This window comes from Rhea pennata, chromosome 2 (genome assembly GCF_028389875.1).
Source record: "Rhea pennata isolate bPtePen1 chromosome 2, bPtePen1.pri, whole genome shotgun sequence".
Taxonomy (NCBI): Eukaryota; Metazoa; Chordata; class Aves; order Rheiformes; family Rheidae; genus Rhea; species Rhea pennata.
This window is the reverse complement of record NC_084664.1, coordinates 75514576-75535805: the sequence shown is the minus strand read 5'-3', so window position 1 is coordinate 75535805 and position 21230 is coordinate 75514576. Positions and strand designations below refer to the sequence as shown.

General features: G+C 36.3%; 1 protein-coding gene across 4 annotated transcripts in view; it reads right to left on the bottom strand.

The window, feature by feature from the left end:
- The window catches only part of TENT4A (terminal nucleotidyltransferase 4A), a 61811-nt gene that overhangs the window by 28413 nt on the left and 12168 nt on the right, over window positions 1-21230 (bottom strand). For 3 of the 4 annotated variants that reach the window (XR_009957458.1, XM_062567985.1, XM_062567986.1), the window contains exons 2-8: window positions 18337-18460; window positions 15380-15426; window positions 14400-14520; window positions 12743-12850; window positions 11793-11921; window positions 10483-10696; window positions 3740-3866 (exon numbers count right to left, since the gene is read on the bottom strand). Coding sequence is in view for 3 of the 4 variants with exons in the window: in XM_062567985.1 (XP_062423969.1) it covers window positions 3740-3866; window positions 10483-10696; window positions 11793-11921; window positions 12743-12850; window positions 14400-14520; window positions 15380-15426; window positions 18337-18460 (870 nt within the window). In the remaining variant the exon portion in view is untranslated. The remainder of the gene's footprint in view (window positions 1-3739; window positions 3867-10482; window positions 10697-11792; window positions 11922-12742; window positions 12851-14399; window positions 14521-15379; window positions 15427-18336; window positions 18461-21230) is intronic. The other variant, XM_062567987.1, reaches the window with a different exon arrangement.

Below are 21230 nucleotides of genomic sequence, written 5' to 3'. Positions count from 1 at the left end.
TTAAGTGATCATCTGGCTCCAGCTATCAAGAACTTGTTACCAATCTATAATTTTGGGAATTGCAGAAAGGTTCCAAAAGTCAAGGTTATAATGAAAAGATGCATCATAGCAGGTCTAGGCTTCCATCTCTAGTTTCTTACAACCTCATCTCCCTGCCAAACCTGATTGTGCTAGCTGTTCAGAGATGTAGTCTGGACACATTCACACCTGAACCACATGATAAACCAAATAAGCCAACATCCTGGGCGAAGACATACTTTTAAGCCGAGGATGCATCTATATCCAAAACAGCATAACTTATAGCTGCCAAATGGTGCGATAACATTTCATCTTCCCCAGATGTAAATTCCTACTGCTTCTCTTACTTTCGATCTGTCTATTCTTCAGCCACAATACAAGTTGGATTAGCTTGCTGAGATGACAACCAGAAGGGTGTGTTGTTAAATTTGCTCTCAGACCAGTTTATCTGACTCACCTTCTGACTGCAGTATCATTAAATCAGGTCCAATGCAAGAGTTCACAATATGTAGACTGAGAAGGAAGAAAGTGGCTTCTAGCAGCAGCCCATGCTTAAGCTATATAAGGTATAATGTGGCAGTGCACTTCAATATATTAGCACTGGTGACCTCCAGAAGATAGCTGACTGGTATCAAAAGAAAGTGTAGCAATGAACAAAAATTTATTGCGTAACTTCTGATAAAGTTTTCTGTGGTTTAATGAGAAATAGAATACAATTGAAAAGGTCACTGTAACTTTAGAGTATCATTCCTTACAGACTACTATAGCTAGCTAATTTAAAATGACACAGACACTCTTCTGGTGACAGACTACGGTCAAAGTTGTTCAAATCACATTCTGTGACTAAGTAAGAGGTGTCCTGTTCTAAACTACTCTATGGTCAGACCCAGTTGGTCTGAGTTCCCGTGGTCTCAAACACTAAGAAAAAAATCTTGTGGTTTTCAATTATTTTGGCTAACGTCCCAACTCCAAAACTGATCTCACAGATGGGTTGTGCAGGTTGAAAATGAATTGACAGTCTCCTCATTCATCTTCCCACCAAAAAAATCCTCTCCTTCCAAGATGATAGGGATCCATTTGCTTCCACAAAATCTTCTGAACTACTAACCTTGAGACACTCTTGAAAGATGATGGGCAATGTAGAGTATGTATAAAACAGTGTTAAGGTACTTCAGGTAGTTTTGAGCCATTGCCTCCAAGACTCAATTAAGTACTCTCTCCACTCAGTAAGTATTACACTTTCAAAGGTTATATTTAGAAGCTTGAATGAAAATGCTGGAGAAACAGATTTCAATCTGCCCATAATATTCTGTGCGACTTATTGGTACAGAACATGGACAAAAGCAAGGTCTGTGCTGAAGGACCAAAAATCCTGACTTTGACATGAGGATTATCAGAAGTAGAAGAGGGAACTAGAAAGCCTTAAATTACCTTAGACTTGTGCTCATTTGAGTTGAATTGACCCTGGAAAAGTATGGTAACTATGACTACCAAGAAAGATTTGAAAGCTACAGAGATGGTCATCCACAAAATAGGATTTAATTAGATCTATACAAGGAGCAGAGAAGTTTTCCAGGAAAAGAGTTGATATGAACTTAAATCCACCAACCATTCCAAGAATAAATCTTCACACTTAGGGGAAAGCTAGCCTGAATTATGACAAAACTGAACAAACTCAAGTCAGCCTGAGGAATTCAGCTTCTTGCAATTTCTTACCCTTTCAAGTGCTCTTCACTTAGCTTTTATTCTGTCCTCTAGTAGAATATTAGACAGCTAAAGCAAGTGAGTGCTCCTAAATGGGATCCCATTGCTTACAGTTTAACCTATCAGTTCCAAGCCTACAAAAGGAAAATGGATCAGAATGAACAGCTCCTAGACAGTTCAGGCTTTAGATCAGGCCACCAAGAGAGTTTGTATACAGAGCCTGGACCACTCTACCTAACAGATACCAGAAGGATCTGAAATATACCCAGAATACCCAGGCACATCATGTTTAACTAAGAACTGAGATTGAACATGGACTGCTATTGAGCTTTTGCAACAAACATGGTCCCAAACAGCACATCATCCACATACAAATCCTTAGCTGTTGATAAGGCTGGTGCTGGGTAGAATGAATTGCATACAGGACTGTGCAGTGATGCTCCTCTTATACCTTTCTCTCCAACACAATGGCAAGTCACGAACGCAACTGGTTCTGAGACAGAGTATTCACTGACACAGAACTAAAAGAAAGACAAGTCAGACCTACCACACCTGAACACTGCTGCTGGGACTTCTCAGCTTTAGAAAAGTTGTGACAATATTCAAGTATTTCCCAAAATAAAGTAAGTGGAAATGTACATACAAAGTGCAGATGTTGATGACATCTGTGGCTTGCATTAAATAAACACTTTTTCTAATGTTTGTAGTATAAATATAGGTATTCTTTAAGAGAATAACTATATCCTTTGGAACCCTCACAGCTCAGAGAAGTTAATGAAGGCCAAGACCCAAGACAAAAACTTCAGGAATCTCTAAATTATTATATCTATACTTACATGAGAATAAAGTACCGATTTCATTTTGTGAATGAGAAAAACTCAGCCAGTACAAGTTTTGCAGATATACCTTTAAGTTATCTTAAAATAGCAGGGTCTCAAATGTCAGTGTGTACTTCTCTACACACCATTCTTCCTATCTGTCATGGTCAAATGTGCAGTCACAGCCTTTGTGAATTTAACACCACCTAAACACTCACAGGCACTACAAAAGTACTGTCATTTTTAAATCCAGAAGAAAAAGAGACTGGATGCACTTTGTGGTAAACAAACTATAGCAGAAGTATTTTTCTTTTCAGTTACATAAATAATGAATTTTAACAGCTTTATAACGTTTGGAATTGTATCTATGTTTGTACATTGTTACAGTCACTCCTCCCTGTAAATAGCTATGGTATTCAAAATATCATTGGGATTCTAGGGAAGTCCCAGGGGAAGACACATCCTCTGATTTAGTCCTAATCTGTAGTGAGGATTAGAAGCCAACAGCACATAATGGAGTAGATATATGAAAGTGTGATATGCCTTTATTTTCTTTCTTCCCCCTTTTCAAAGAAAAAGGTTTATAAAGGCATGAGCTTAAAAAGCACTTCTTAGCTGTCCAGTACCTCTATGAAAGACAGTAAGAACTGCATTAAAAATCACACATGTACAAGTATGGTAACTTTAGAAATGCCATTTAAAAGTTATGGCCAAATTGAACTGATTTTTCCAATAGCTTAATACAAATAAAGCCTTTTTAAAAATCTTATAGGAGCACATAAGAGTACTAATCAAATTTCTAGCCTCACTTTATCTGGTTTTAAGTCTAAATAAACTTTGTTCACTCATTTCTTTCTCCTGCAATAAACAGACAAATATATCACACCAAACATAAGACCAGCAGTCCTTCCTTTGAAGGATTTTAAGCAGAACATTTGAAGAAAGACCAACACATCATCGGGCTCCTTTTTGCACTAAAAGAACATGACATTGGACTCACTCTTTCTTTCATCAGGCTGCCTTTATCTCTGCTGCTCATTAAGGTATTATGTTCTTATAGCATTGGGCCAGCCTAAATCTCTGGGTAAATTTCAATACAGCTGCAGTTACACAATAAATAGCAATATTCTTTTTATAAGATCCAAACATTCCTAATCGATTAAAAAGACAAATGGATATTCAAAAAGTGGACTAATTACCTCTCAGAATCTCTATTTGGATATGATCTTGCAAGTGGTGATACTGCATGGCTAAGAACAATGTAGGCATAATCAAAAACTTGTTTCACTTGCATGGCACCGTAAGAACTTCTGCCAACGTCGTTTCCTGTAATAATGTGACAGTCATCAGGTCAAGTTTGGTTTGTGTTTTTTTTTTTTTTTTTTTTGTTGTTGTTGTTTTTAATACCAGTAACCAGAAAAATATTCATATTGAAAGCTCAGACGCCTTAACAATACAGTTTAACTCTGACTGTTAAAGGCCCATTCTGTTCATAGCAGGAACAGCTAAGTGTGGCTATCTAAATAAAGGAAGCTAATCTTTGGAATCAGGCTTAACAGTATGCATTCAATCTAGCACTTGTAAAATGCTGCTGTACCAGAACATGGAAAAAACAGAATGTAAAAAGACAGCTGTAAGAGGTTTAGCTGATCTCTTTAAAAGAGAACCTATCATGCTTTTGTTAAGGCATCAAGTCACACTTACCAGCAGAGTGTCTGTAGGCCAAATTCAGCTTTCAATTACCCCTGTGCAACTACATTACCTTCATAGGGCCAGCCATATTTACAACCACCCTTACTTAAGCCTAAGAGTATGACAGATGAATAACCCACCTCATACAGATTATTCATCTCCTAGAATAAAAAAAATAATTAAAAAAAGAAACAGGACACACACTTTATCTCACAGGATTCCAAAAGCTTGTACTTTTTTTTTTTTTTTTTTTTCCCTTAAAGTCAAGTTAGTGGCACTTTGACTGCCACTCTCCAAACATGAACAAGTATAGCAGAACTCCTGAATTCAGTAAAAGGTGCGAGGAACAGAAAAAGCAAAGAATTTTCTAAAGCTTCTACGACAGTGACAATGTACAGGCATCTGTTTGGCACTTAGAAAGCTCTTGCTGGCACAAACAACAACAAGCAGTTGGGCTTTTTTCCTGTAAACATATTTGGCACCAGACACCAACTGTTCACTGTCACTACTTGAATTAACAAACAATTAAAACCAACTTCCTTCAAACTGCATGTCTGAAATACAGACTGGATCTTGAGTGGGTAGAAAGCTGCTTACAGTAAAGAGTTCTGTTCCTTCAGGATGACACCTGAAATTCCACAAGACCATGAGAAAGTGGCAAACCATAGAACATGCTTATTTTAAACTTAGAAATCATGGCTCACAACAGGTTTTAATGAAAAGTTATCTTTGAAGATTGAAAGGGAAAAGATGGAGGTCACTAGTTTGAATCTAATTAGGCTGATGCTGACTATAAGGGAAATCTTCACTTGCTGAACTATTTTTGCCCAGTACAATGTTATAGATAAACACTCCGAAGTCTACCATCCAGAAAAACAAAAAAACGCAAAACATAACCTTGGCTTTACTGCTTGGTAACACATTTTAGTCTTTCAAGTTTCTCCAAACATAATGCCATTTTAACACAAAAGCATAAATCAATTAAAGCAGACTGGGAATACAAGAACCTTTTGGGAAAACAAGATTTCTTTGGTAATGTTTACGGTCAAATAAAAAACAACTAAGAAAGACTTAATGCTTACTGAAGCAACCAAGTATCTTGTTCTTAAGGTACTCCTGCAGTAGCCTGCAGCTGCCAGACACAGAATTAGAGAAGTGTAATCTGCCCCTCCCTTCCTCTATAAGTGATGTTTGTTGCTAGACTCTACCCTAAAGTAGAAACAGAGACCATTGCTGGCCTGGAAAAGCAAATCTAGGAAGAAACACATTGAAGTTAAGTTCAAAGCTTCACTATCACAAAGCAGGTAACAGACTTTCCACAGTACTTAACCCAAAGCTAGCTGAACAGAAACCAAGGTATTTCAGCAGTCAAGAAATCAGAACACAAAAAATTACAGATGTTATCAGTACATGTTTTTCAAGGTCGTGAGTGTCCTGCGACAATGCTATATTTCACTTTAAGTGCTAAAGGTACATACAAAGGAAAATAAGCTGAGAAGCAATACAGAAAGAGAAATAATATAAGTGGTTAAACTCATGCAATTGTTCCTACTACTAAATTTATATAACAAGACTTAAGAATATATGCACAACCAAACTACATTAGTTTAGTCTAATCCAGTGTCTGCGTTGACATAGGTTTGACATGCATCCTGCAAGAAGCTATACCAAATGAAGACACTGCTGCTCCAAAGTGTTGGTAACTCCTGTTGACAGTGCTTGCCACCTTCACTGCTCTGCCAACAAAAGAAATTGTAAGCCTTCCCTAATCCATTTACAATAAACTCAGGCAGTTTAGTTTATACCACTAATGAAGCTGTGTATTAGTCTTGATTGAAGCAGATTTGATAAGAGGCAGGACAGCTCATACCATAGCATGCCTAGGTTCCTGGATTGCCTTGTTCTGCACCTGTAATTAGTGTATAAATGTTTGAATAAACAGTCTTATTCAATTATACACTCTGTATTGGCTTGCACTGCAGCTGAAAAGGTAGGTTGAAGGTAGTAGCTACTGTGCTAGCTACTGTGAATTGTACCAGTCAAGTCTGTATAGGCATGACCATACCCAATCCACAAAGCAACATATTAAAGAAGCCAGAAGATCACATACTCACATATGTTGTCATGAATTAAAAAAAAAAAAAAAAAAAAAAAAAAAAAGTTTTTTCTGAGATATCATTCTCATCAGCAGATCAATTTTGCATACCCAAGTCTTTCATTCATCACAGATTGATCAGTTAAAGCATGTAGTCAAATGCTTTCACCCTTAAGAAATTTGTAAAGACTTCAACCCTCAGCATTACCAGATAACAATTGTGTGCAACTTCACAGATAATTCAACCCTCATTCTTTTTATTGCAGCATAAGCCTTCATTCCTGAAGAAGTATGTCTAAGATTTCCAAGACTAGATATCAGTATTATCACTCAGTTAAGCAGTCTTCCGTAACCTGAAGTAATTTTAAAAATATGGCCTGGAAAAGTAAAGGTAAAACAGTGAGCAAGGACAGAAATTGATCTGTTTTAAGCTGTTACCCACTAAATACCTCTTTGCAACATTCAGTATTCAGGAGCTCTTTCAGCTGCTAGTCTTGATGTATTTTTGTATTTTTATAATTTTTTTAAAACATATACACATGCATGCTTTTGCATGTTCTAATCACAAATATCAGGTATTGAAAAATTGTGATGAATATCCTTGGCAGCCACAAAGGCTAGAATATATACTCCCAATAGCTGTTGTGCACCTCAAAATAAGTTACTTAATATACTTTCAGCATATCAAGATGCAGAAGCAAGCAACATTAAGCATAACTGGGCTGGCAAGTTAAACAGACCCTTTTCAGTGGAGCCATATGAAATCTACTGTTTCAGAATTTTCATTAGTGCCAGTAGCAATTCAGAATGAAAAATAATACTTTCTAACGTAAAGAACAGTGGAAATGAAAATGCAAGTCTTCAGCTATGACTTAACTAATCTTGCTGCCAATCTGAACCAAGATCAAAATCATTCCAATTTCAAGTATCAAAAACATGACCTTGATAATCCCCAGCCTCAAATCTAAAAAAAGGTGTAAAGGAATAATCCTCCCTAAGAGCCCACTGAACAAATGCAAAGTTTATCTTACAAACACAGGTTAAGGAATTGTTACCTGCAACCAGTGTCATTGTCTTCCAGGATAGGACACTGAAAGACACATATAAACCTCTTGAAAGATGGTTAACCTCTATCCTGCTTCAGCACACTCCCCTGAACAGACAGGTATCTTCAGTGTAACACTCTTTAAGTGACTGACTCAGCAATTCTCCTGAATTAATGCTTTCTCCAAGTCTTTTACACATCACATGTCAGTTTATCAAGAAAACAATTCTGTTATGGTGGCAGCTACAAGATGTTTACAGAAGTTTCCTTCTTTGCAAGGGAGAGATCTTATTACCTAGTCTTGGACACTACTAACTCAAGAGGAAAAAAAATAGAGTATCTATCTAGATCAGGTCACCTAGCACCCTAATAAACATCACAAGGTATCACAGGGTAGAGTAGTCTGACATCTTAAATCTAGATTTCAACATAACCTGTCTCACTTCAAAGTGCAAACTCCTCACATTTTTCCTGGAATCTTTGTTCTCAAAGCACAGAGACTATAATCCTCTAGTGCCCTATAAACAATCTTTGAGAAACTCAGAGAAAACTCTGCAGCATCCAAAAGAATCTGGCATAAGGAAAAACAGAGACCAGAACAGGCTGGTATCTGTCACATCCTGCATTAGGAACTAACAAAACATGCTGAACACTTAACTGAAGGACCGTATCTTTCTGATGATATAATTTTAGTCGGACATCACCACTTCACACTGAACAAACATCAGTCCTCAGACTTAAGAGGAACCAATCCCACTAAATTTAATCTTGTCCTCTGTAAGACTTCCTAAAGTTATCCATGAGCTATACCTTTCAGTACACCCTATCACACAGCTTGTGCAAATATTCATAGAAAGGTTTTCACAGTACTTGGATAATCTTGAGAAATGGAAAGGTGGGTTGGGGGGGGGTTAGGTTTGTTGTTTTGTTGTTTTTTTTTTTTCCTCCCCATCTCTGTATTTTGTCTCTGTTTTCAGGACTAAATGATCTTTCAAAGTCTTCTTGCAAGGCTTAACCAGAATTTTTGAGAAAGCTAGGAGTGGGCTAAGAAAGACCCCAAAGAAAGATTAAACACTGGTGCACATAGACCACAAAGAAACAGGTGTTTGAAGGAAAAATCTACAGTAACTTAGGCTAATCTAAATAAGAACAGCAACAGCTGTCCCTTTATCCAAAAATGTGTTTCCATCTCCTCTTCTGTAGTGGTATAAACCCTCACAGAATCAGACACCAAGCTGATCTGATCACAAACTAACATTGAGATTATTATTTGTCAACTGAACAAGAACCTGAACCCTTGAAAAAGTTATTTGTTTGAAGATAAACAGTAACGAGACAAAGATAATTATTAGAATTTTAGATACTAAATATATATACTTGAAAGGCGCTCCTAAACACTCTGTGGATATATGATTATGCCTAGACCTAAGGAGGCTGTATTTCTGAGATCTAATTCAAAGAGTCATCCCTGTATCTCAAACAATTTTCCCTCTAGTTCCATCAGGCAAGTTCTAAGCTCTATGGCAGCTGCCAGATGACATCCTTTAGGTTATGCTCTCCAGATGACTTATTTCGAGTTATATTCAGCTTTCATTTGCCTTGCCAAAATGTTCTCTCCTATAAGAATTCCACTATCTCAGAACATTGTCTGAAATCTAGTTCTTCACAACTCAGAGCATAAAAACTGGGATCGTTCTTCCAGAGTTCTTTGCTTCAAGATTTATGCTAAAGGAACAGTTCAGAGCCCTTACTGGACTTGCTATTTTGTTTCAGAGAGTCAGTGGAAGGAAGAAACATTTCTAAAATTTGGTTATTACAAACGATCAAAACATTCTACAGTATACATAAACTCTTCTCTTTTAGTCCTCAGCTAGCAGACAGAAAGAAAGAAAACTGGAAGACACAGTAACTGTTCTTCTTTTAGAGAAAAGTGGTTCATGCTGCTACTGAAATGGATCTTCAGGCAAATAAGCGCACAACTACTAAATGAAACCTCAAAAACACTGAAAAATTTCTGCATAATCTCACTTATGCCTGCTCTTTATACAAGAGTTGCGAATGGAGACAAAGAATCTGAGCTATGTATCAGAGACGTGGTTAGAAAAATTAGTATTTTAGCTTGCAACCTGTTCTAGAGAAGTATGAACATTTAGCACCCTGAGTATTTAGAAAGGAGTCAAACTTAGCTCCTGATCCATGGTATTTGCTTTAGAAGTGCTATACATAAGCAGCCTACCCACAAGATGTGACAGTATAAAGGAGTTTGAGTGCCAATTACATCCTAGAAATATTAATGCTGAAGTCCAAATTAACTGAATATTTACTTTATTAAAAAGCTGTTTTGGAATTCCAGTTACTTGTTACAGTCTAAACAGAATCCAAACTGAGTACTAATTAGAACATTCTCAAGAGTTCAAACAAAATTAATCTTGATCATTTTGATCAAAATGAAATCTTAAAGAAAAAAATATTGGAGTTGGTTGCTTCTAAAAGTACATGCAACTAAAATAGACATTCTACAGAGGTGCCTGTGCAGTGCAGAAGCAATTTGCACCAGTCAGACTCTTCATACCAACGTCATATTGCAGCCTCTCCCTTGCTCTATACTCCTGACCATGAGTTCATGTTTCTGTGCAGTCTCTAATATACTCTAATATACTGCCCTGCAGGAAGTACCCTTCATTTGGGGCTTTATTACCCGAAAAATGGCATTGCTCTGTAGACTGTAGTGGGAAAGCTACACATTCCTTTCTCATTCTCTCATAATAAAGAATGAGGTTCTATCCCTTCTAGTAACTTCCTTCCAGGACTTCCTGGACCTTTCCTCCCTATCACTCGGCATTATTAGAGAGCCTTACTATGCACTCATGCATTTCTGCATCTCCATATATCTGCAAACTTTGTGCGCAGTCAAAATTAGTGAAGCTATGAATCTTCGGGGATTTCAGTTCCTTATCTATTACCTCATCTCCCTAACTGTACCATACCACCAGAAATACTCTTTCCCCAGCGCAACTTCAACTCATATGACAGATTTTAGGAACTCAGATTATAATATAGCACTAGTTGAGCCAAGGCTCCAGAAAACTGCAAGAAATGTACAGTCTTACCAGGCAGGAGAGGATCTTCAATACACAACATGGATGGTCTGTATCCATTGGTCATGACTTTCATGATTTCTTCTTTGGCAATATAGGCACCTCCATTTTTTATTCTAATACCAGTTTTCAAGTAATTAAAATTCCTTCCATAGAGTTCAAAAAATTCTATGAGAAGCATTCCAAGGTTTTCATCAGCTCTTCTGGCATCAATTCTTGGATGCAGCTGTGAAACACAACACTTGCTAATTATTAAAAAGTGAACACTTGTCATAACACTATGCCACAAGAAATCGAGTTGAAACAGCTGAGTACAATTTCTTCACAGGGCACTAATACTTTATATACTGAAACTACTTTGATTAAACCAAGAGGGGGCAGCACTTTAGTCTAAGGAAAAAGAATCATTTGGCTTCCAATTTCCTCTCCTAACATTGGGATAGTTAGTAAATCCCTTTTCCTAAGGCAAAAGCAGTAAGTACTGCATACTACATTAAGGTCTAGTTTATGAAAGAAAAATAGCAGATTTTTCACACACATTCGATAGGTTTTAATGTTTTCAGAAGATCTGGGGAGGATCTTTACCACAATCAAAATATGGTCCTCAATCTCCCTGTATTATATTAGATATGTATAATCTACACCTATATTTCAGTCACTTATTCTAACAGCACTGGGATATGTAGGTTTTTCCATTATCACAGGCACTGAGAGGGAAAAACATTTTATTTGGTCATACTGATACAAAGCTTGATGTCATTTACAAAAATATCCTAGAAGAAATAACTCATTAACAAGCTCATAAATAATCTAAAATATCTGCTAGCTTTCAATATGTCAAAACCTAACCAACCCACATATAATTAAAAAGCAATGGAGGTATTTAATGTCATTGTTCTAATGAACACTCAGCAAGCAACTATCTCCACGTTTAGTATCAGTAGGCTAGGAAACAACAGGCTTAAACTGCATTCTGAAAGATTTAGGAGACACCAGCAGGAACATTCAGACACTGGAACGGGCTGCCCAGAAAGATGGCATAACCGACACCACCAGGCCTGGCAGAGAAAGCTACGTACCACCTGAAAGTTGTTCCCAAGGCTCCTGATGCTGCCCTTTTGATTTACACAGTTAACAGAAGTTCTTAGAGGTTTAACAGATAATCCATAGCAGCTGCCAACAAGCACACACCCAGAATCACAGCAATAAAGCTAGCTGGGCATTGCCAGGAAAAATCAAAGGGAATAGCACCCTTCATAACAGGGCATAAGAAACCAAAAATTTTTTAAAAGAATTTACAAGCAAATAAAGGATAAACTTACCTGCAGGAAACTAATTGCCATTAAAATTAGGCTGTAAGAGCTAATTCCACCAGTAAAAACTTCATTCAAATCCCTCTGAAGGAGGAACTGTTTTAATACTAAAATCAAATAGGGCAGCAAAGAATATTTCTGCAAAACAAAGTAATGATAATGTCAACTTTTCAAAACAAAATAAGAGCTAAACAATCTCAGAGATTTGTATTCTAAAGCAAAAGTGTTATTCAGTAGCATGCTATGAACACTCAGCAAAAAAAACCATGCATTTTTATTCTAGAAAACAGAGAAGAGCAGATTTCAAATCTTACTTGATCAAACAGTCTACATATCAAATTTAATTCTTTACTCTCAAACAGGAGGATTTTTATATCCTTCCCTGAATGCCAGTGTCATTCATTACAACCAAAGCTTTTCATCTGAACAGTACTTTTACTGTAGAGCATAAAAGTAAACTTGATTTTAAATATTCATTGACAGAAAAATTGGTTTTAGACATTTTGTTTAGCAAGACAGTATTCATAATCCAGTGTCACTGAAATTCATTTAAGGAAACTTGAATTGCCTTTCTTTTAAAAGAAAGTTTAGTATCTCACCACAGACCTAGATACAATTGCAGAAGTCCTTTCAGTATACAGGTTTATCCACAAGTGTCTACCACTCAAATATTGGAAAAATCTATGTAAACATGCAAATTACATGTTTCCAGTTTATAAAATCCAAGATCAAGATTTTTTTTTTTTTTTAATTCTCATGTCTTTCTACCAACTAAGGCAATATTGGATATGAAAATAAAATATCCACGTAGAAAATTAAAACATCCATGTTTAACTAGTATTAATGAAAACAGTCTTCAGCAATGTGCTTTCAAAAGTCTTAAGCCATATCAAAGACAGTTAGCTAACCACCTAGTGCATCATTCCTAAATAGCATGGCACTAATTATACAGCTGATACCTTCATGTATTCCTTGATAAATCGAGCTGCCTTCACACCAGTTTCCACATTAAAGCTGATGTCAACTTTCACTTCTGTCTCCTGGTCAGTAAGTTTTATTATTGGTACCTGAAAAGATTAAGACAAGGTTTTATGAATCCTCAGAAATGGAATACTGATCCTCCTCTCCAGCTACTCACTTAAGAAATGGACACAGTCAGTCCAAATGACCCTGTCAAGACAAAAAGATGATGTTTTTGAGAAAGGACTCAACAAGTGAACTTTTGTGAGTTGATTATAAACATACATATGTATGATATTACTTATGATCGTGCCTGTACTCTCACATAGCTGTTAGATATCTACCTTTTCAGCTGAAATACGTTTGTTGAGACAACTAAATGACTTAACTGCTGCTAGTAAGAGACATTCTACTCCTATAACCTGCATCATCTGACCATTCAACCTACTAAACAGAGAAGACTAGCCTAGCAGAAAAGGTAAAAGCTGTCTGCTGATGATTATCAAGTTGAACTGACTCACTGCAGAGTCAAGCAAAAGCTAGGCTGGTTAAAAGCAAATCAGGAATAGCAGCAATAGCAGCACTTCTTTTTCAAGTAGCAGTAAGTCATTACAAAAATACTGAACATGCACAATCTCAAACCACTGCCTTCAAGGCAGTATCTTGCAAAATGGTATTACAAATGTCATCACATGATCATATTTTAAACTTCAGCTGATAAGTTTATGTTAAATTGAGTTTGTTGAATTTATTCTTGATCTGAAATGAAAAGCAAAATGATGGGCAGAATGAAGCATAGCATTATTTTACACCAACAGCAGTGGAAAAGAACGTAAGTGAGGTCAGTAAGATGGATTTGCCTAGTGTCATTCTCCTTCGCTAACTGATATCACTAATTCTGAAAATTCCACTTGCTTTCAGGCAAACCAAAGGCTATTAGAGCTATCATGTGGTTCTCCAACAAAAGCAGTAGGAATCTTCTAGAGCTGAAATAGTCAACTTATTTTAGAGACCACCGAAGGTATCAGCTTACTAGTAAGTTCGGAAAATATTGCTTGATATTGGAGAAAACAATACTTGCTCAGTAAAGTAAGATTTTCACACTAAGTTTTTAGCATATTCAATACTTGATCCACCAGACTTACAAATTTGATGCAAAACAGTTTCATAAATAAAAATAAAAATCACTGACAAAGTATATGCTGGAAGGAAAGCCAACTGTTAGGCTTAGAACACTTCATTACACCATTAGAAAAAAGGATATCTAAAAAAATACTGGTTTCAAGCTAGACAATCCCAGTTACTAGCCTCTCACTAAACGTAAGTCCTCCTAAAATTGAGTGAAAGAGTTGTTACATTATACAATTAACCTATTTTATTAGATATTTTGCTAATACTGACTCTCAAAAGAGAGTTTCCAGGAAACAAGAGTACACGTGCACAGGATTATTGTCCTCTGCCTCAAAAAACTCTGTACATTACTGCTAAGCACGCACATATTCTGCTAAGATTTTGCCCAGTCACAGTAAAACATGGTGCTTATGGCAACATGCTTAGGACAACACTAATTGCTTCATAAATTACTAATTATTTATCACTTTCCTATCAAGGAGTCTGAAAGCTTTTCCGTTCAATATTCCAAAGACTATTACTTACTGTAGCTTTATCAAGTACTTTAATGGAATACGGTTCAGCCACGCTGTGTTTTCTTAGTGCTTGCTCCAGCAGCTGTAAAGGTGGGCGTTCCCATTTTCCAAAAACAACTAAATCAATATCACTAGACAAAAAGAACACAACAGGAGATACACTAAGTCTAGGACACAGTACTCCACTAAAGAATATGATAAAAACCAGTCTTCTGCAGGTTACAAGTCCACAAGGAGAACCACCATGCAGCTTTTAACAGTCTAGGTTTCAAATAAGCTTGCTTTAGCTATGTTAGAGATAGTCTTGTGTGCTTTAAGACCCAAAATAAGCATTCTAGCTTCTTGTTTCCAGTTCTCTAATGAGTTTTTTGGGCCCCCTTCCCTCCAAGTTCCACAGCCCCAACCTGTCCCTCATTCCTCCATGCAGGCAAGAACGTTAACAGTCCAAACAAGCTTATTAAGAATTGTTAATCACAGAAGTGAAACGGTCAGCTTTTTTATATTTTTATTTATATATATCTGGGGGGGGCTATATATATACATATATACATACTCATACACACACACAGAGTTTAATTCATGTTAAGTCTTTAAAGTGCATCCACACAAGTTTGCCGGTAATATTAGAACTGTCAGATTATCTATCAAACCATTAAGTGATATAAACCACTGAATTAAATGAGACATTTTAATCTCCAATAAGCTGGGAAAAACCAGCTATGATGACTCATTTGACTTTGTAGTTACTCTATTGGTAAGAAGAAAAGCTGTTTCACCAGAAGGGCAGCAAAAAGCACCAAATTCACACACCAATATATCAAATACTTATCTACAATCTTCAAGTTCAAGCTCTTTCCTTGGCTATATGTGACCTTATGCAAAAATTTTACTGGATGCTTGATAGATTTACTTATTTTGGTTTAAATTCCTGAGTTTTGCCATTATGTTAAAAGATAAACTTTTTTTATATAGAAGTAAATTATTACTTACCTAGTTGGGAGATAAAGCCCTGTACTAAAGCTGCCAAATATCTGGACCTGGAGAAAAGAAAAAGAAAAGGAGAAAAAAAGAAAGAAAGAAAAAACACACCACTGAAATACCTTGTAATTATAAATACTCACTTCATTTCAGTTTCAAAAGATTTGCTATAACTTTTCTAGACCTGTTAAAGATGTAGCCCAACAAAAATACATTACAAAATTTATTCTACCAAATTATTAGGCCTGTATAAATGCACTTTCTTTCAAGGATACAACTCTACAGGAAATGGTATTTTCCCAACAGGAAGGGACTACAAGCAGCAGAGCATACACTTTTGGAACAAGACTTTTTCACTCCCTCCCCCTTTCCCCCAGTTCTACAGCAGTAGACGCTGTATTGGTTGCTTTCCTCATAGGACAGCTTTATTGAAGTTGGAAGAGTTTAAGGAAAACATTTTTCAAATTAGTTAGATTTAACAAATAAGTTTTTTTTTTAGTTCAGGAGAGTAACTGTAGCCAATTTCAGCACATTCTTGTAAGCACCCAAATGAAGCAGTTCTATTAAGATCAATCATCGGAGTATGACAAGGACTGTTTAAAATTCAAGAATCAAATTAAAACTCTAAAACTTTTGGCTTACAGCACCATGCACGTATTCTGCATAATTTCCTAGAGGAAAGCACAGACAAGTCATGACTGCTGCCCATCAATCCACACACTTAGCTGTACTTTGAGCAACAACTCTGGTGTGGTCCCTGCAGAGAATTTGTGCCAGGAAAAATAGCAGTTTAATAATCTAGACCACTCATTTTTCTGACAAAAATCATCACTGAAGACTTTAGTTTAAACTTGAGTTTAAAAACTTTTAAAAAAAGTGTGGATTGTTTAAGACAATTAGAAGAAGCAGGAATTAACAGCACTTTGCAATGCAATATTACTTTCATTATTTTTTTTAAAATATTAAAATTCAATCATGGTTTACCTATATGTCTAAAAGTTTCACTAAACTAAAATTAAGTACTGAAAAAGTTTACAGTAGAAGACAGCTAACCTCACTGTATGCTACTCTTTAAATACACACATTCTGAAAATCTGTTAGATCTCTGCCATTTTTATAATTAGATTAGTATTTGATGCTTCTAATCAAAAGTATTGCTTATCATTCTTTTTCATTTTTTAATCAACATTTATCATACGATAAGCTCATGAGAAGCTAACATCCTGTTGTTCCACGACACAGACGGACACAGATTTTCAGGAACGGTTCACTGAAGAACCTCTGTAGTGTTGAATGACTTGTTTTCTATGAGCCTAGTTCTACCTAGAGATCAAACCAAACACCTTATCTGATAAAGTGGTATAATTAGAAAAATTAGATGGGCTTTTTGGGCCAACAAGCCCAAAGTCTGAATCAGAAGCACTAGCTTTCAAGGCTTCTAAATACAGTTCTAAAGAGGTGGTAGGGAAAAGGTACCTGAAAGCTAGGATAGCATTTTTAGAATAGTTTTTAAAATGGGATTTTATTTTCACAGAGCTCAGCTTATTTCCTTTAGAAATTCCAGGTAGGATAGTACATGACCCAAGGTATATGAGTAGTAAGTGGTTTTGTACAGATAAGAAGTGTGGCTCAATATGCTTTCCAGAGTAATCTAAAAAGGAGTCTGAAGAATATTACACTGCAGGGGAACACTGCATACATTATTCTCAGAGTAAAAACTGCTGTCTAAGGACATGATATGGACTGAGGAGGAAAGGAAGGGTTAGGATGATTATTCGTTCTACAGAAGTAGTTCATTGATTCCCCAAGTTTTAGACAGATAGGTAACACAAATTGTGTGTAGGTTCTCATTTCTGAGGCTGAATGCAATACCTAGGAAACTGATGATATAGTATGTATATTCTGCACTTCACTGAAGTGGTGGCAGGTGTTCGTGTGTGGAAAAACCTAAGCTGAAGAGACTTGCGCAGTCTAGATCAGATAGTTTCACTATGCTTCCAATCCAGAGGATGGAGATGTTTCTCACTCTCGTTACAACACAGCAAAATGTACAAGTTCATTCACTTGAAGTGACCTATGAAAAGGCCGGGCTACTGTGGGTCATTTGAGTGGCTACACCTGCTCTCTTGATCACGAGAAAAAGTTATTACTAAAAAAAATGCACATGAGGATAAAGTAGATGAGTTTTACGGTATCTCTACTTCTGCACTATGACCACTGCCTTCATGCTTGCCTTTGGGAGAAAATGAAATCATGATGGTGTGAAGTGTTTTTACACAAGTTCATGGCAGCACTGGTGCCTGGTATTGATAAAGATACAGTTTACATTAAGTTCCCTTGGGATAAATTTTTGTTGTTTAAAGAAAATTTACTTTGAGTAACAATAGGTTTGAAACTAAGTGGCTGGAAGAAACTTCTGGAGGTCAAGTCCAATTTCCCCAATGAAAGCTGGGCTAAGTTCTCTGAATGTCAAAGGGAAGGTATTAAAAAAAAAAAAAAGAAAAAAAAGAAAAAAAAAAGAAAAGTCTTGACTGTTTAAATGTTTTCTTTTATTAAAAAAAATTAAACATACATAATCTCTAGGACTCTGTGTAAAAAAGGAGATGTAGTTAACTAGTCATACTCAAATATTCAAAATGAAGTTATGCAGAAATAACCAATTTAAAAATCTTTTACTTTAAGCAATCTACTTCCTCACATGCACATGAAAAACTATGTCCTCAGTTCTCCAAATGAAATCAAACTATCAGTAGCCTTCATTAACTGGAAATCTAGGTTTTGAATTTCCTTCACTTTTTTTTTTTTTTTTAAATAAAAAGTCAGTGTCAGAGAGGGTGCAGCACTAAGTCCACTACGTTAAGCTGAAGTCTTACCTGTTCATCTCCAAAAAACGAAATAAGGAAATTAAGTGAATCAAGTTCTAAAATTTATCAGAAAAGTAAATTAATATTTGCTTGAGTTACACTCACATCAGCTGTAGGCCAGAGATCTTTGATGACCATTTCTATTCTTTTCACCACTTCCCTTCTCATAGCTGCTTCTTCAGGACGAGGGGACATGAAGTCATAGAAATCAATTATTTCTTCGTGTAGTCTAAAGGAGAACGTAGCATCAGTTATAATGGTGATTTTGCTATTACAATGAATTCCACTGAAAACAGGCCATAGGTTTTACTTAATATTAGAGTTTAAGACTTTTCTACACATTATTTCTCTATTAGAGCCTCAGTGTTTTGTTTTGTTTCTTTTTAAAGACACAGCAACCAGAAAGGCAAACAGTCAACGTATAATTGTACCATTAAATTCATGACACCTGTTACCATTTTATTATCCATTCCTTTGCTAAGATACCTACTGAGTGCTTTTTGAGGATCTCTTAGCATAAAACTGCTTTTTAAAAGAAACCTGTATGAAGGAGCTTCAAGGTCTTTTACATTGATTACTGTTAAGAAAACCCCACCATTGGGTATATACAACCTGTGTTATTTTTCTTCAGACACAGCTATTCATATGTACTAGCACTTCATTTTATCTGCAATTTTATCACTTAAAAATGAATAATAAGCTCCCACTGCAACCTTCTGCAACCAGCTCTAATTTTTTTTTTATCCTCTTAGTGTTTGTCCTTTCCTCATTCATTTCCTCATGCCAGGTATTTATGAATATACTGAGCAAGAGAAACACTTGAGTAATTCCACTGGTAACTTTCTTTTATCAGAGAAGTAAATAACTTATTCTTTCAATTGGCAGTTAATCCCATAACACCAGCGGACATAGGACAGTTTTTACAGTTTTCAACAGAACCTCAGAAACATGCTTCGAAAAAATCCAAATCTGTATCAAACTGACCACTTTAATTAGGATGATTAACAAATCCCTTAGGCAACAGAACTACAAGGCACAACTGCCTTTTATAAAAGGTTGTACCAGCTCCTTCCATATGTTTACTCGTGCAACTTAGTTCTATTCTGTTACATTATCAACCAAATCTGATCAGTACAGGACACATTCCTGAGAAGAAAGAACTGCTTATAGCAGGTATCCCATATTGGGAAGGGAGGAAAATAAAACTGGTCTCAGTTCCCCTATGCACTGCAGCCTCTGCCATACACAGTGTACTCTTTCAACGACAGCCCCTAACAAGGCAGCAAGGTCAAAAACATAGCCAGCACACACACACTTCAGCATCCCACTGAGCCTCTGTTCAGTGGATTTATGCTATCATAGTTTTTAATGACAGCATGAAAGACTCAAAGAATACTACTCATCACTAATCTATTTCCTTCATCAGACTGCTATCTCAAACACCAACTCTTCATTTTCTTGCACTGAGAAGGTAGCACTTCACCTATGCTTTCATTTGCATGAGACAACACCACCAAGAGCTAAATAGTCAAAATTCACTGAAAGTTCAAACTATACACTGTGGTTTCACAGAATTCCTCTAGAACTGTTTGGCATATACAATAAAATACCACTACACAACAGTTATAATTCCACTGGCAGATTTAAATGCTTCTTACTGAGATTTAAAACAACAGTTCCTAAAAGTCAAAGAAAGTTCTGGTGAAAACTCTTAACTCCTTCTCTGGCAGAGATCAATGGCATTAACTGGTCTGAGCTCTCCTAAGTACCCTTCTATACTTCTGATCTCTTAAGTCTTAGTGACTCTAGAAGTTTCTTGCTTTTGATATTTAATGTTTTCAGTTTTAAATACCTTCAGCCAACCAGTTCTCAAACCCTTTGACTTGACTTACAGATTTATATTTCATTTGCTTAATGCCCCCATTTTCTTCAATTCAATAGCTTCTACTTTTCAGAGAACATCACCTTCCTCATTTAAGTCCTTCTGAATAACTATCAATGGTATCCTCAGAGTCAGCATGTGACAACACTTCACTATTTTAATACAGGCTTTTCAAACGTTTTACCTGTTTGGCTGTTCCTTTTGAAAAAGTCTCTCAAAAAATTAGATGCTTTTTATTACTATAGTTGATATTCTTCTAGTCCTCTTTGCTCAAGCAAGATTACTGGAGAAAATCTCACAAAAAGAGTAACTCTACTATTTGTACCTAGAACCAGATGCCATATGGTGCTCAGAACTAATCAATCCCAGAGCTCCTTCTCTTCTAGCTGCAGGAGTCATCTAGTGTCTAAAAATATAGATCATAACACAATATTCACCCAGGCAATACAGGGACAGTTTTTTGTTGAGTTTTTTGCCCATGTAGGCTCTCTAACCTCCATAAGCACTTGTGGCTTCCTAATTCAGCATCGTGACAGTATCATAAGTTCGGAACACGATTTCAATTCATGAAGCATGAAGTACTTACTGATACAGTTAACATCTTGACTTTTTCTTAAGCTACAGAGCTTCTTTCAACTTACAGCATCAATCATATTTTTGATCTCTTTCCAGCTTTTTAAACAGTTTAGGCTTCAACATCATCCCACCACCTAGTTATCTTCCATCATGTTAAGATTCCCATTACGTTACAGTCCTAACAAAGCTGAACATTTTAACTGACTTAAAGGCGGGGGGGAGGGAGGAGGGAGAGAGGCAGTTTCATTTGCAGTATTTGTATAAATACAGTGAAACTTGCTCATGAAATGCAACTGTAGTATTATAGCAAGATGAAAAAGACAAGAACACAGGGATGCAGAAGAGACCCACTTACTACCCTGTTTAGTTTGTTAATCTTAGCCAATTGTAGGCTTCTCAAGGCTGTTAAGATCATTACCATTAAGCACAATAGCAAACTGCTGCCTACACGCTGAACTGTGGAACAAGACAGACATCTTTTGTTTACCAGAAGTTTATCCTCTAATATTTTAGGAAAGTCAGAGATACATTTCTAGTCTTC